General features: G+C 38.2%; 1 protein-coding gene across 2 annotated transcripts in view; it reads left to right on the plus strand.

Annotated features, from left to right (window-relative positions):
- SACS (sacsin molecular chaperone) overlaps positions 1 to 14,138 on the plus strand; it is a 63,600-nt gene extending 49,462 nt beyond the window's left edge. For both annotated transcript variants that reach the window (XM_063127023.1, XM_063127022.1), the window contains exon 9: positions 703 to 14,138. In XM_063127023.1, the coding sequence (XP_062983093.1) occupies positions 703 to 12,266 (11,564 nt within the window). In that variant the 3' untranslated portion in view covers positions 12,267 to 14,138. The remainder of the gene's footprint in view (positions 1 to 702) is intronic.
- The last annotated feature ends 1,802 nt before the right edge of the window (positions 14,139 to 15,940 follow it).

Raw genomic sequence — 15,940 nt, forward strand, 5'->3', positions numbered from 1 at the left:
GGCCTGCTCAGTGCTTTGCCTGCCCCAAGTACTCCCCCAATTGGGGAAGGTGCAGGAAGGCACTTCCCCAGCAAGTGCCTCAGTTGGGACTGGCTCTGCCTAGCACAGGCTTTCTCTAGCCAGGGATTGATCTAGCCTACAGAGGGCTCAGTAGGGGATCATCCAGACCCCCACCAACAAATGGTTAAAAAATGCTGTCATATGGGCTAGTTACCCTGTTGTCTGCCATTAATTGTAAAGGGCATCTCGTGACAGCAGCTGCCTTCTTCCCTAGCTGCAATAAAGGTGTGCTACATAAGGGCAATTAAGTTTGTTTGATCAGAAAGAGGAATGGATTTTCCTCTAGAGACCTGCACACTATCTCGTGGCCCTTTATGGATCATAATAGCCACTGGCCTCTAATGAAGCCAAGCATGGGAGTTACTAACACACATTTAGAACAAGATGGTTGTGTTCTAGTACACAAGAATAGAATTGAATTCTGTCCAAATTCTGCTTTTGACGCTGCAGCTGAAGATGATCCACAGTGATCAAGCTGCCCAAATGTATATCAGTCCATGCTTCTTTGTAAAATGATCCTAATAACTGGAAAATTCAAAACAAAACAAATTGGGCTCTATTTTTCTTTTGACTGTAATTTACTGTTCTACAAAGGTCTTTCTGATTTTTCTTCAGTTTTAATTGCTTTTATTTTTATTTCAGGAAGACCATGCACTCAGCTTCAGCTTCTGAACCCTGAACGATTTACACGGCTCATCAAAGAAGTTATGAATATTTTATGGCCTAGTAGAGAGATTGTGGTGCAATGGTTTCCACTTTCTGAAGATAAAAATCAGCCACCTGTTTCATGGCTTAAAATGGTATGGAAGAACCTGTATATACATTTTTCCGAAGACTTGTCTGTGTTTGATGACATGCCACTTATCCCAAAAACGGTACTAGATGAAGATAAAGAAGTAGTGGAACTTATTAGATTAAGGACTCCATCACCAATTATTCTTGATGATGGATGTGAAACGCAGCTTCCAGAATTGTTACCAGACATCATTGAGCAACTTGGTGGAATTGTGCTTAAGAAACTAGATCCTTCTATACAACATCCGCTTTTAAAAAAATATATACACGCTCCACTGCCAAGTGTAGTTTTGCAGATAGTGGAAAAACTTCCCTCTCAGAAATTGAAAGGTCAGGTCACATCATTCCCCACATCATACAAAAACGCCCTTAGAAGCTTCCTTGCTAGTTTAACTGATATTACTGAAAAAGAGAAAAAAGTGGTTCATGAGTTAATAATATTTAATAGAGTTAAACAGTCGTTTGATGAAGTCATTGCTTTTACTGCATTGAAAGGCTGTAAAGTACTGCATCACACTGCCAAACTTCCACCTGACATAAAACTCTCTGTTTCACTAGTTGACAGCAGTGATGAAGCTACCATTCGTTTAGTAAACATACTGAAAGCAGAACAACTCAAGAGCACAGACTGCATGAAGTTTATTTTAAAAGATATTCAAAGTGGCTTTTATTGTAGCGATGAAGCAACAAAAATTATGCTATGGATTCTGGAGAATCTGACTTTTCTCAAAAATGAAAATGCAGAAGTGTTGGATTGGCTGACACAATTACAATTTATACAAATTTCAGAAGGAAAAATGGTGTCAGCCAGTGAACTTTTTGATCCTGAAGTAGAAGTATTACAAAATCTGTTCTATGGAGAAGAACACTGCTTTCCACCTACTGTTTTTAAAACCTCTCCAGACATTCTTCATTCTTTAAGATTAATAGGCCTCAAAAGTGAGAGCAACTTGGAAGAGAGAGACATTTTGAGTGTGGCTCATAAAATTGAGAACTTGAAGGACTCTGCTAGTACAAATCACGAAGCACTCACAAGAAAAGCCAGAACTTTGTTAATGATTTTGAACAAAAGTTGTTCATTACTGCATTCACCTGAAATAAAAGCAATGTTGAAAAAGATTAAATGGATTCCAGCATGCAAGGAAAGACCTCCAAATTATCCAAGTTCATTAATTTGGAAAGGTGATCACTGCAATCTGTGCTCCCCACCTGAAATGTGTGACTTATCTCAAGCAACCTTAGTAGGTTCCTCTGTTCCCCTTGTGGAAAATGTCCAACCAGGTGTTGAAAAAGCATTAGGAATTTCTCTCAAACCTAGCATAAAATCAGTGTTAAAACACTTTAAAGTAGTAGTAGACTGGCACAGTTCAAAAAAAATTAGTGATGAAGGTTACTATCAGTTTCAGCACATCTTGCTTGAGATTTATGGCTTCATGCATGATCATTTAGATGAAGGAAAAGAACCTTTTAAAGCCTTGAAATTTCCCTGGGTCTGGACGGGTAAAACATTTTGTTCACTTTCTCAAGCAGTGATAAAATCAGCACATGATCTTGATCTCCAGCCATATCTGCATAATGTGCCCAAAACCATGGCTAAATTCCACCAGTTGTTCAAATGTTGTGGGTCAATTGAGCAGTTGACCCCAGACCATGTTTCTATGGTAATTCAGAAAATATACCTCAAAAGTGATCAATCTCTTACTGAAGAAGAGAGTAAGCAAAATCTTCAAATTATGTTGAATATTATAAGGTGGTTATACAGCTGTCAGATCCCAGCCAGTTTAAATACACCTGTTCCGGTACATTGTAGTAAAAAACCTTACAGACTTACAATGAAACCAATCCATGAGTGCTGCTACTGTGATATCAAGGTTGATGACTTAAATGACTTGCTTGAAGATGCTGTAGAACCAATAATTTTAGTTCATGAAGACATACCCATGAAAACAGCAGAATGGTTGAATGTACCATGTCTCAGTACTAGGTTGATTAATCCAGAAAATATGGGATTTGAGCAATCAGGTCAAAGAGAGCCCCTCACAGTAAGAATTAAAAACATTTTGGAGGAATACCCATCTGTGTCTGATATCTTCAAAGAGCTGCTTCAAAATGCTGATGATGCAAATGCAACAGAGTGTAATTTTTTGATTGACATGAGGAGAAATAATGACATAAGAGAAAATCTTTTGGATCCAGGTATGGCAGCTTGTCATGGACCCGCTCTGTGGTCTTTCAATAATTCTGAATTCTCTGACTCTGACTTCCTAAATATAACCCGATTGGGCGAGTCCCTAAAAAGAGCAGAAGTTGACAAAGTTGGAAAATTTGGCTTGGGGTTTAACTCTGTTTATCACATCACTGATATCCCCATCATTATGAGCAGAGAATTTATGATCATGTTTGATCCAAACATCAACCATCTCAGTAAACATATAAGAGATAAATCTAACCCTGGAATCAAGATTAATTGGAGTAAGCAACAGAAAAGACTTAGGAAGTTTCCTAATCAGTTCAAGCCATTCATAGGTGTGTTTGGTTGTCAACTCCCATTGACTGTGGAGGCGCCTTACAGTTATAAAGGGACACTTTTCAGACTCTCTTTTAGAACTCAACAGGAGTCTAAAGTTAGTGAAGTCAGCAGTACTTGCTACAATACTGCCGACATCTATTCTCTTGTGGATGAGTTTAGCATTTGTGGGCATAGACTGATAATCTTTACTCAGTGTGTAAATTCTATGGTTTTGAAGTATTTGAAAACTGAGGAATCAAATCCCAGTACAGCTCAAGAGACCGTAACTATTAAAAAACACCTGTGTTTGTCCAAAGCAATAACTACACCTGTTACAAGTGTTCTAAAGGAAGCTGCTAAACTCATGAAGTCCTGCAGCAGTAGCACAAAAAAACTGCCTACTGAATCACCAAAGTCCTCATGCATATTGCAAATAACAGTAGAAGAATTTCATCATGTATTCAGGCGGATTGCTGACTTGCATTCCCCAGTTTTTAGAGGGCCAGAAGATGACACAGTTTCTTTCTTTGAAATGGCTAAATCCGGGCAGACAAAAAGGCCTGCTGATGAACTACCACAAAAGACAGTAGACTCTACAACATGGCTCATATGTTCTTGCATGGATACTGGAGAGGCCTTAAAATTCTCACTACAGGAAAGTGGACGAAGGCTGGGACTTGTCCCATGTGGTTCAGTAGGGGTTATGTTGTCTGAAACGCAAGATCAAAAATGGACAGTGAAACCCTGTTGCAGCAACTTAGGAGAAGTATTCTGCTATTTACCTCTTCGAATCAAAACAGGTCTGCCTGTTCATATCAATGGCTCTTTTGCTGTTACATCAAATCGGAAAGAAATCTGGAAAACTGACACGAAAGGACGGTGGAATACAGTATTCATGCGGCATGTCATAGTAAAAGCCTATTTGGAAGCTCTTGTGGTTTTACGTAACATGGCTGTTTGTGGTGAGCTAGAGAATTACAATTACTGTGCAGTCTGGCCTGATCCTGACTTAGTGCATGATGATTTTTCAGTGATATGTCAAGGATTTTATGAGGAAATAGCTCACACAAAAGGCAAAGAAGGGATCCAAGTGTTCTCTGATGGTTCATCTTGGGTGTCCATGAAGAATGTGAGATTCTTAGATGACTCACTTTTGAAACGTCCAGACATCGGAACTGCAGCTTTTAAGATTTTTCTCAAATACCTTAAAAAAACTGGCTCAAAAAATCTCTGTGCTGTAGACCTACCTTCTTGGGTCAAAGCAGGCTTTGAAGAAGCGGGATGTAAACAAGTGTTATTAGAGAATACTTTTTCAGAGAGACAATTTTTTTCTGAAGTATTTTTTCCAAATATTCAAGAAATTGAGGCAGAACTCCGTGATCCTTTAATGCACTATGTTCTGAATGAAAAAGTTAGTGAGTTCTCAGAAATTCTTTGTGCTACTCCATGTATTCCTTGTTCTTTGATTGAACATCCTCTGGTGGAACCTTCCAGACTGATCCATCCTGAAGGCAGAGTTGCAAAGTTGTACGATAAAGAAGATGGAAGATTTCCCCATGGCACTAGTCAAGATTACCTTAATCCAGTAATTTTGGTCAAATTAGTTCAGTTAGGAATGGCTAAAGATGATATTGTATGGGAAGACTTGATTGAACGTGCAGAATCTGTAGCAGAAATCAACAAGACTGATCATGCCTCAGCTTGTCTCAGAAGCAGTATATTATTAAATCTCATAGATGAAAAACTTAAATGTAGAGACCCTAGAGCAAAAGAATTCACTGCAAAATTTCAATCCATACCTTTTCTTCCATTTCTCACAAAACCAGCAGGCTTCTCCTTGAACTGGAAGGGTACTGATTTTGGACTTGAAACAATGTTTTCAGCAATGGACCTTTTCACTGCTGATTACCAAGATATAGTTTGTCTGTTAAAACCAATTCTTAATGAAAATTCCCATTCCTTTAAAGGTTGTGGGACCATTTCCCTGGCAGTCAAAGATTTTTTAGGCTTGCTTAAGAAACCAACTGTCACTATGGTAATAAACCAGTTGAAAGAAGTTGCAAAGTATTTTGATGGAATTACTTTATATCAGGAAAACATCACCAATGCTTGCTATAAATATCTCCATGAAGCACTGCTACAAAATGGAGCAACAAAAGCACTCATCATAGAGGAGTTAAAAACTTGCAGTTTCATTCTGGTTGAAAATGGCTATGTTGATCCCACAAAGGTGTCTTTTCATCTGAACTTTGAGGCAGCACCATTTCTCCATCAACTGTCAAATAAATACAGAAATAGTTTTCGTGAGCTGTTCGAAAGTGTAGGTGTGCGTCATGCTTTTACAGTGGAAGATTTTGCTCTAGTTCTTGAGTCAGTCAATCAGGAAAGAGGAACTAAACCACTGACTGAAGAAAATTTTCAGCTTTGTAGGAGAATCATCAGTGAAGGAATATGGAGTCTCATTAGAGAGAAAAAACAAGAACTTTGTGAAAAAAAGTATGGGGAGATTTTGTTGCCAGATACTCACCTTGCCCTTCTATCTGCTAATTCTTTGTGTTACAATGACTGTCCCTGGATAAAAGTGAAAGATACAACTGTAAAATACTGCCATGCTGACATCCCTAGAGAAGTAGCAGTAAAGCTTGGGGCTGTACCTAAGCGACATAAAGCCTTAGAACGATATGCATCAAACATCTGTTTCACTACTCTTGGGACTGAGTTTGGGCAGAAAGAAAAATTGACAAGCAGAATTAAAAGTATTCTTAATGCATATCCATCAGAAAAAGAAATGCTGAAAGAGCTCCTTCAGAATGCTGATGATGCAAAAGCTACGGAAGTCTGCTTTGTGTTTGATCCTCGACAACATCCCATTGATAGAATATTTGATGAAAAATGGTCTCCACTTCAAGGGCCTGCACTGTGTGTCTTCAACAATCAACCATTTACTGAAGATGACATTAGAGGAATTCAGAACCTTGGAAAAGGCACTAAAGAAGGCAATCCATGTAAAACTGGCCAGTATGGCATAGGGTTCAATTCTGTGTATCACATAACTGACTGTCCTTCTTTCATTTCTGGTAATGATATACTTTGTATCTTTGATCCTCATGCTAGATATGCACCAGGTGCAACATCAATTAGTCCTGGACGCATGTTTAGGGACCTGGATTCTGATTTCAGAACGCAGTTCTCTGATGTTTTAGATCTATATTTAGGAGATCACTTTAAACTGGAAAATTGTACTATGTTTAGGTTTCCACTTCGAAATGGAGAAATGGCAAAAGTTTCAGAAATCTCCCCAGTGCCATGCTCCGACAGAATGGTACAAAATCTTCTAGATAAGTTGCGTACAGATGGAGCAGAACTCTTGATGTTTTTGAACCACATGGAGAAAATTTCTATTTGTGAAATAGAGAAAACAACGGGAGCGCTTAATGTGTTGTATTCTGTAACTGGCAAAGTAACTGATGGAGATAGACTGAAACGAAAGCAATTCCACGCTTCTGTAATTGACAGTGTAACTAAGAAGAAACAGCTTAGAGAGATACCTGTGCAGCAAATCACTTATACTATGGATACTGAAGATTCTGAAGGTAACCTTACAACCTGGTTAATTTGCAACAGGTCAGGTTTTTCAGCCATTGAAAAGGTATCTAAGAGTGTTGTTTCAGCACATAAGAATGAGGACATTACTCTTTTTCCCCGAGGGGGAGTTGCTGCATGTATTACTCACAACTACAAAAAACCACATCGGGCATTTTGTTTTTTACCTTTGTCTTTAGAGACTGGGTTACCATTTCATGTGAATGGGCACTTTGCCCTGGATTCTGCCAGACGAAATCTGTGGCGTGATGATAATGGAGTTGGAGTACGAAGTGACTGGAATAATAGTTTAATGACAGCACTGATAGCACCAGCCTATGTTGAACTTCTTATTCAGCTGAAAAAACGTTATTTTCAAGGGGCCGATCCAACAGTGTCAGTGCTACAAAACACATCTATGCATTCTGTGAAAGACACTCTGAAAAAGTTTCTATCATTTTTCCCAGTTAACAGACTTGATTTGCAGCCAGATTGGTATTGCTTGGTGAAAGCAGTCTACAGCTGCATTCATGAGGACTCAAAACGCCTCCTACCTGTTGTGCGAGCTCCAAACGTTGATGGCTCTGATTTGCATTCTGCAGTTATCATTACTTGGGTCAATATGTCTACCTCAAACAAAGCTAGGCCATTCTTCGACAATTTGTTACAAGATGAGTTGCAGCACCTCAAAAATGTAGAATACAACATTACAACGCGTAAATCTGTAGCAGAAAATGTGTATAGACTCAAACATCTCCTTTTAGAAATTGGCTTTAATTTGATCTATAGCTGTGATGAAACGGCAAACCTTTATCATTGTCTTGTGGATGCAGACATTCCTGTGAGCTATGTGACTCCTGCTGATGTCCGATCATTTTTGATGACATTTTCCTCTCCAGATTCTAATTGCCACATTGGGAAGTTGCCTTGTCGTCTTCAACAAACAAATTTAAAACTTTTCCACAGTCTAAAACTTCTTGTTGACTATTGTTTTAAAGATGCAGAAGAAGATGAAATCAACATTGAAGGATTACCTCTGCTCATTACACTTGATAGTGTGCTGCACATTTTTGAATCGAAACGTCCAAAGTTCTTAACAACCTATCATGAATTGATTCCGTCTCGTAAAGATCTGTTTATGAATACACTCTATTTGCGGTACAGCAATATATTGCTTAAATGCAGTGTAGCAAAAGTATTTGATATCACCAGCTTTGCTGATTTGTTGTCATCTGTGTTGCCAAGAGAATACAAAGCCAGAGGTTGTATGAGATGGAAGGAGAACTTTGCGAGTGAATCCTGGCTTAAGAACACATGGCATTTTATTAGTGAATCTCTAAATGTCAAGGATGAACAGCAAGATGCAAAACCATCATTTGATGTTGTTGTTGACACTTTGAAGGACTGGGCATTGCTTCCAGGTACAAAATTCACCGTCTCTTCCAATCAGCTTGTCGTACCGGACTGTGATGTCTTGCTTCCTCTCAGTCTTATGCATATAGCTCTCTTCCCAAATTCTCAAACTGATAAAGTTTTTCATGCTTTAATGAAAACTGGTTGCATTCAACTTGCTTTGAACAAAATTTGCTCCAAGGATAATGCTCTAGTGCCTCTGTTGTCAGGTCATGCAGCAAATATAGATAATCCTTCAAGCATTTTAAGAGCTATACATTACATGGTTCAAACATCAACATTTAAGACGGAAAAATTAGCTGAGAATGACTTTGAAGCACTCTTGATGTACTTCAGTTGCAACCTAAATCATTTAACATCTCAGGATGACATTAAAATATTGAAGTCCCTTCCATGCTATAAATCTATCAGTGGACGATATATAAGCATTTCAAAATGTGGAGCATGTTACGTACTCACAAGGAGTATTCCCTCAGTTGAAGTGGATAGGTGGACACAGTCAACTTCAACAGCCTTTCTTGAGGAAAAAATCCATTTACAAGATTTGTACTCTGTGCTAGGTTGTGTTCCAGTAGATGACCTTGAAGTTTATTTGAAGCACCTTTTACCAAAGATTGAAAGTCTGTCTTACGATGCAAAACTAGAACATCTGATTTACTTAAAGAACAGGCTCTCTAGCATTGAAGAATCATCAGAAATAAAGGATCAGCTATTTGAGAAGTTAGAGAGCTTTTTGATAATTCATGATGCATGCAATAGACTAAAACCTGCAAAGCATTTTTATGATAGGACTGTAAAAGTCTTTGAAGTTATGCTTCCTGAAAAACTTTTCATACCTCCAGATTTTTTTAAGAAACTGGAGCAGCTCACAAAACCAAAAAATCGTGCTGCATTCCTTACATCATGGGTAGCATTTCTCCGAAATATGGGACTAAAGTATGTCATTTCTCAGCAGCAGTTATTGCAATTTGCTAAAGAGATTAGTATGAGAGCTAACACTGAAAACTGGACTAAGGATACACTGCAGAATACAGTGGATGTCCTCCTCCATCATATATTTCAAGAAAGAACTGATTTACTCTCTGGAAACTTCCTTAAAGAATTATCTTTAATTGCATTTTTATGTCCGGAACGTGCTCCTGCAGAAATTGTAAGATTCCATCCACAATATCAAGAAGTTAATGGAACGCTTCCTCTTATAAAGTTCAGTGGAGCCCAGGTAAATCCTAAATTCAAACAGACGGATGTTTTGCAGCTTCTTTGGACTTCGTGCCCTATCCTCCCAGAGAAAGCAACACCTTTAACTATCAAAGAACAAGAAGGAAGCAGTCTGGGTCCACAAGAGCAACTTGAGCAGGTTTTGACTATGCTTAATGTCAACTTGGATCCTCCTCTAGAAAAAGTTATAAATAACTGCAGAAATATATGTAATATAACAACTTTGGATGAGGATATGATAAAAACAAGGGCTAAAGTCCTAAGAAGCATCTATGAATTTCTTAGTGCAGAGAAAAGAGAATTCCGGTTTCAACTTCGAGGAGTTGCTTTCGTGATGGTTGAAGAAGGCTGGAAACTGTTGAAGCCTGAGGAAGTGGTAATAAATCTTGAGTATGAATCTGACTTTAAACCTTACTTGTACAAGCTTCCATTAGAACTTGGTACTTTCCACCAGTTATTTAAAAACTTAGGCACTGAAGATGTTATTTCGACAAAGCAGTTTGTTGAGGTTCTGAGTCGTATATTCAAGAACTCTGAGGGGAAACAGCTTGATCCTAATGAAATGCGCACTGTTAAACGAGTTGTTTCTGGCCTGTTTAAAAGCCTTCAAAATGAGTCTGTTAAAGTTAGAAATGACCTTGAGAATGTGCGAGATCTGGCTCTTTACCTGCCAAGTCAAGATGGTAGATTGGTAAAATCAAGCATCTTAGTTTTTGATGATGCACCACATTACAAAAGTAGAATACAAGGAAATATTGGTGTGCAAATGCTTGTTGATCTTAGCCAGTGTTACTTAGGAAAAGATCATGGTTTTCACACGAAACTGATAATGCTGTTTCCTCAGAAGCTGCGACCTCGTCTTCTCAGCAGTATTCTTGAAGAGCAGTTGGATGAAGAGTCACCCAAAATCTGTCAATTTGGAGCACTTTGTTCTCTTCAGGGAAGGCTCCAGTTACTGCTGTCTTCTGAACAGTTCATCACAGGACTTATTAGAATTATGAAGCATGAAAATGACAATGCATTCTTAGCTAATGAAGACAAAGCCATAAAACTTTGCAAGACCTTGAGAGAAGGTTTGAAAGTTTCTTGTTTTGAGAAGTTGCAAACAACATTGAGGGTTAAAGGTTTTGCTCCTATTCCTCACAGTAAAAGTGAGACATTTGCTTTTTTAAAGAGATATGGAAATGCAGTAATATTGCTCTATATACAACACTCAGATAGCAAAGACATAAATTTCCTTCTGGCATTAGCAATGACTCTGAAATCAGCAACTGATAATCTGATTTCTGATACTTCCTATTTAATTGCTATGTTGGGCTGCAATGATATTTATAGAATTAGTGAGAAGCTTGATAGTTTAGGTGTGAAGTATGACTCTTCAGAACCATCAAAACTTGAACTACCTATGCCTGGCACGCCTATACCATCTGAAATACATTACACTCTTCTTATGGATCCAATGAATGTTTTTTATCCAGGTGAATATGTTGGTTATCTTGTTGATGCTGAAGGGGGAGATATCTATGGATCTTACCATCCAACCTATACATATGCTATTATAGTGCAAGAAGTAGAAAGGGAAGATGATGAAACTTCTAGTTTCCTAGGCAAGATTTATCAGATTGACATTGGATACAGTGAATACAAGATCGTAAGCTCTCTTGACTTATACAAATTTTCAAGACCTGATGAGAATTCTCAGAGCAGGGACAGTGCACCATCTACTCCGACTAGTCCTACAGAATTCCCAGCCCAAGGACCAAGGACAATTCCTCCTCTTTTTCCTGGAAGGGAGAGTCACAAATCATCATCATCATCATCAAAACATCATTCTCCCAAAAAAGTTAAAGCAAATTCTCTGTCGGAAATTTTAAGGGAAGTTACATCAGTGGTGGAACAAGCTTGGAAGCTTCCAGAATCTGAAAGGAAAAAGATTATAAGGCGGCTTTATCTTAAGTGGCATCCAGACAAAAATGCAGAGAACCTTGATATAGCCAATGAAGTTTTTAAGCATTTGCAAAATGAGATCAACAGGTTAGAAAAGCAGGCTTTTCTAGACCAAAATACAGATAGGGCTTCCAGACGAACATTTTCATCCTCAGCTTCTCGATTTCAATCGGACAAATTTTCATTTCAAAGATTTTATACTTCATGGAATCAGGAAGCAACAAGTCATAAATCTGAAAGACAACAATCTAAAGAAAAATGCCCATCTTCTACAGGTCCTTCATACTCCCAGCGATTTTTTGTGCCACCTACATTCAAGTCTGTTGGAAATCCTGTTGAGGCACGTAGGTGGTTGAGGCAAGCTAGAGCAAACTTTTCAGCTGCAAGAAACGACCTTCATAAAAATGCCAATGAATGGGTGTGTTTTAAATGTTATTTGTCTACCAAGTTAGCTTTGATTGCTGCTGACTATGCAGTAAGGGGTAAGTCAGATAAAGATGTGAAACCAACTGCACTAGCACAGAAAATTGAGGAATACAGCCAGCAACTTGAAGGCCTTACAAATGATGTCCACACGCTGGAAGCATATGGAGTAGATAGCTTAAAAACACGCTATCCAGACCTCCTTCCTTTCCCACAGATCCCAAATGACAGGTTCACTTCTGAAGTTGCCATGAGAGTGATGGAGTGTACAGCATGTATTATTATAAAACTTGAAAACTTTATTCAGCAAAAGGTTTGAGAGAGGTTAAAAGACATGGTGAATTCATATATGCCATGTCTCCAACCAGTTTTTCTCCAAGCTACCTTTTGGTGGCATGTTACTGTTGGTGTGTCATGCGCTCAGCCATATGCCTTTGTGTGATTGGAGTGGAAGTTGTCCTCTAGCTTAGAGGATCTCAGCCACAGAGGTGATAAGAGCATGTCTGAGTTCACCTTTGCTAGCCAGAGCTATATACTAAATGTGATGGAATAAAATGTGATTTACTTGTGCAGTTACTGTACTTCAGAGGCTATTGTTTCTAGCAGCTTATAATGCAATGTGTATATTTCAGTGGTGATTGGGGCCAAACTAGATGTTCCATGACAGGCCTGGATTTGGGAATCTGGATCATTGCTGAACATGTTTTGGTGAACAGCTGCAAAGCAGGAGAGGAGAGTATGGTTTGTAGCAGGGATGGTTTGGGCAGGAGAGGAGTTTTGAACTCTTCTTGGTCTCTCACTTTTCTCCTGCAGCCTCCAGCTCCTCTACTTCTCTGTGTCACAGCAATGACTGTCTGGGACCTACCTGACTCTGGGGAATTGGCTTGGGGAAGGTGTCATTGCAGGGAGAATGTGGCAAACAAGAGAAGGGCTTAGAAACTCAACATTTGTCCACTGCAGATTGTGCCCTCCTGCTGCTGCTGCTTTGCAACTGTTTGTTGACAGCCCTGGGTCTGTTAGTGAAATCTTGTTCAGCCTTCAGGTATGTAGGATCGAAATTTAATTTACATAGATTTTTTTTTTAAAAAAACTGAGCCTATTAGCAAAACCTTAGAACATATATTTAAAGATTTGCAGGGAGACTGAGCTGTAAAATGTGGTTATGTACACAGGACAGTGATAAAATCCCCACAGGTTGAACTGCACTTTATGTAACCAAAGCTTAGGACTATGATAGGTGAAATCTGTTTATTATGTGTGTGTATATATCCTTGGATTGCATCCATTTAGCTATGTTTCCAAGAGGTGTCATTTTTCAGTGTACTAATAATATAAGACTGGGCATATTACTCTCTTAAGAAGTTCAAAATTCTTGGGAGAGAAGTCACTCCAGAGTATTCTGTGTACTTGTTTGTCATAGACGTTAATTTCACTCTGAGCAATACTGTCTGCAGAATCTCTATAGATTTGATGCTGTGTTGCATCAAAAGTTACATCAGAGGTTATCAAGGGACCTTTGACACAGCACAGTATTTTAATTCTAAGCGTTTATTAAGTTCAACAGAAGACATATTTCTTTATAACCTACTTTGTATTCTATCTTTTGTTGAAATGAGAATTGCATGTGCATTGCGTAGCAAATACTTCAGTTTCTGTACGGTTTTTGAAACTGCACACCAAAACTCATCTTTTTCCAGAAGTTGCCTTGCTTCAGTTTTTTATTTGTTTATATATATTTTCATGAGCCACCATTGGAAATAGTATAACATGGTAATGTATTTTGGTATACAGTGGGATATTTTTTTTATTACATATTAAATGGTGCTGCAATATTATGCTTCCTTATTTTGTCTCACACCGTGTGGCACATGAAATGTCTGATTTTTAGTTCATACTCTTTCATTTATAAATTGTAATACTTTTGATAATGCCATGTAAATTATTCAATATTTGTAAAAAGATCATGAAAACTTGTACAATAAATCTGCTAGTATTATGTTCCATTATTATCTGATTGTCATAATTACTTGATTAGTACACTGAAACTGTAATTTTACTTATGTAAAATAAAGAGTAAGGTGAGCTTAGAAGAGACTACAACCAAAATTATTGCAATATAAAAAGATAAAAAATGTTGAAAAAAGCTCTTCAGTTAAATGTAAATAATTAAGGGCTTTCAGCGTGGAAAATACTTAAACAAATCTTAGGCTTTGAAATCTTTTATTACTCTTGATTGCAAAGCCATGTGATTATTTCTGCTGTTAAGTGCCATAAAATAATTTTAATAATAAACTTGAAAGTTCTCCAGACTGGTGTGTTGATTTTTAAATGAGACTTCTTTCACCAGTAATTATCAGCACGGGTAGGGGAACATATTTTTTTTGTTCAGTTCATTGGTTAAATTGATGAGTCAGCCACAAAAGCTGTGCTCATTGCTTTACTATTGCAGTTTCTTTTGGAGGGTGGGGGAAGTACCATTGCAGTAACTTCTTGATTTTCATGTGGAGGCCATAGAATGGCACTGGAAGGAAACAAATAATTCAAATGTATTCATACTGCTTCCCCCTTCATTTTTAAACATAAAGTTAATTCCATTTCATTGGAATTATCCTTAAATAATTAATTCCCAATTATTTAAGATCTATGCTGCCTTTCTGTTAAAAACTTGGTGCTCAAAGTGGCTAACAATAATTAGATTAACCAGATTAACAAAATCTTAATTAAAACATAGCATAAAATCAGTTGTTAAAAATAATTAAAACAAAGTAAACAGCACCAACCAATTAACCTCCACTCCATCAACAGATTATATGCCAAAAGCCTGCCTGAATAAAAATGTCTGCCTGATGGCAGAAGGACTATAGAGAGGGGTCAGCCAACCTCACCTCTCTTGAAAGGGAGTTCCGGAGCCTGGGAGTAGCCATCGAGAAGGCCCTCGCTCATTTCCCACCAAATGCAACTCTGATGGCGGCAGTACCCAGAGAAGGACCTCCTCTGAAGATCTTAAAACTCGGGCGGGGGTGGCTGGGTGTACAAAAGAAGGTATTCTTTCAGATAGCCTGGTCCCAAGCCTTTGGACCAGGCTACCTCAATATTTTATGCTGTTTTAATTAATTAATTAATATATTTCTTACTCGCCTCTCCCTCTGGATCAAGGTGGGGAACAGCATTAGATACAAATACCATAAAATACATAAAACTGATTAAAACAGATAAAACTAATAGATTTTGTTAATATGGATTTTACTTTTAGCTACCCTCGTACCAAGCCATATAGGGCTATATAAGTCAGAATCAGCACTTTGAAAAAGTTTGGCAGCCAGCAAAACTGTAACAAGGGAGTCATGTGCTTCTTGTAACAGTCTGGTTGCAGCCTTCTGGACCAGCTGAAGTTTCCAAACAGATTTCAAAGGCAGCCTCACATAGAGCACATTACAGTGGTTGAAACAGGACGTATCTAAGGAATGCGTGACCAGATGAGACATCCCCAGGAACAGACCCAGATGGTGCACTACCCTCACCTGGCCACTGCCGAAACCTTCGGTTGCCATACCATATAACTTTGTGTATTTGGCCATCGCTGAGCAGCAAAGGAAGGGTGCAGGAAAGAATAGGCCAACTCAGCTGCCTTCCTCCTCTCTACCTCCTTCACTTGTCTGCACCTTAGCTTCTGCATGCTGAACAGAACTGCATGATTTAGATTATTGCAGGAATACGTGAAAAAGCAGTGCACTATTTTCATACTTGAGTAAATAAATTCTTTATGTATGAAGGTAGCGCAGTTTTTCAGGTACTCTAGCAATAATGTAAATCAGTGGTGCTTTCCAAACTGAATTAAAATGCATACGCCAAATGACAAATGGCTTGCTAGCCCTCACAAAATATTTTTATTACTAAAAATATTTTAGTACTGACAAGAATATATATACAAGAGCACTATATTAATAGTAGATATACATTTGGGAAGGAAGTGTTTAAGCTTTCAGTGTAGCT

This window comes from Elgaria multicarinata, chromosome 5, assembly GCF_023053635.1.
Source record: "Elgaria multicarinata webbii isolate HBS135686 ecotype San Diego chromosome 5, rElgMul1.1.pri, whole genome shotgun sequence".
Taxonomy (NCBI): Eukaryota; Metazoa; Chordata; class Lepidosauria; order Squamata; family Anguidae; genus Elgaria; species Elgaria multicarinata.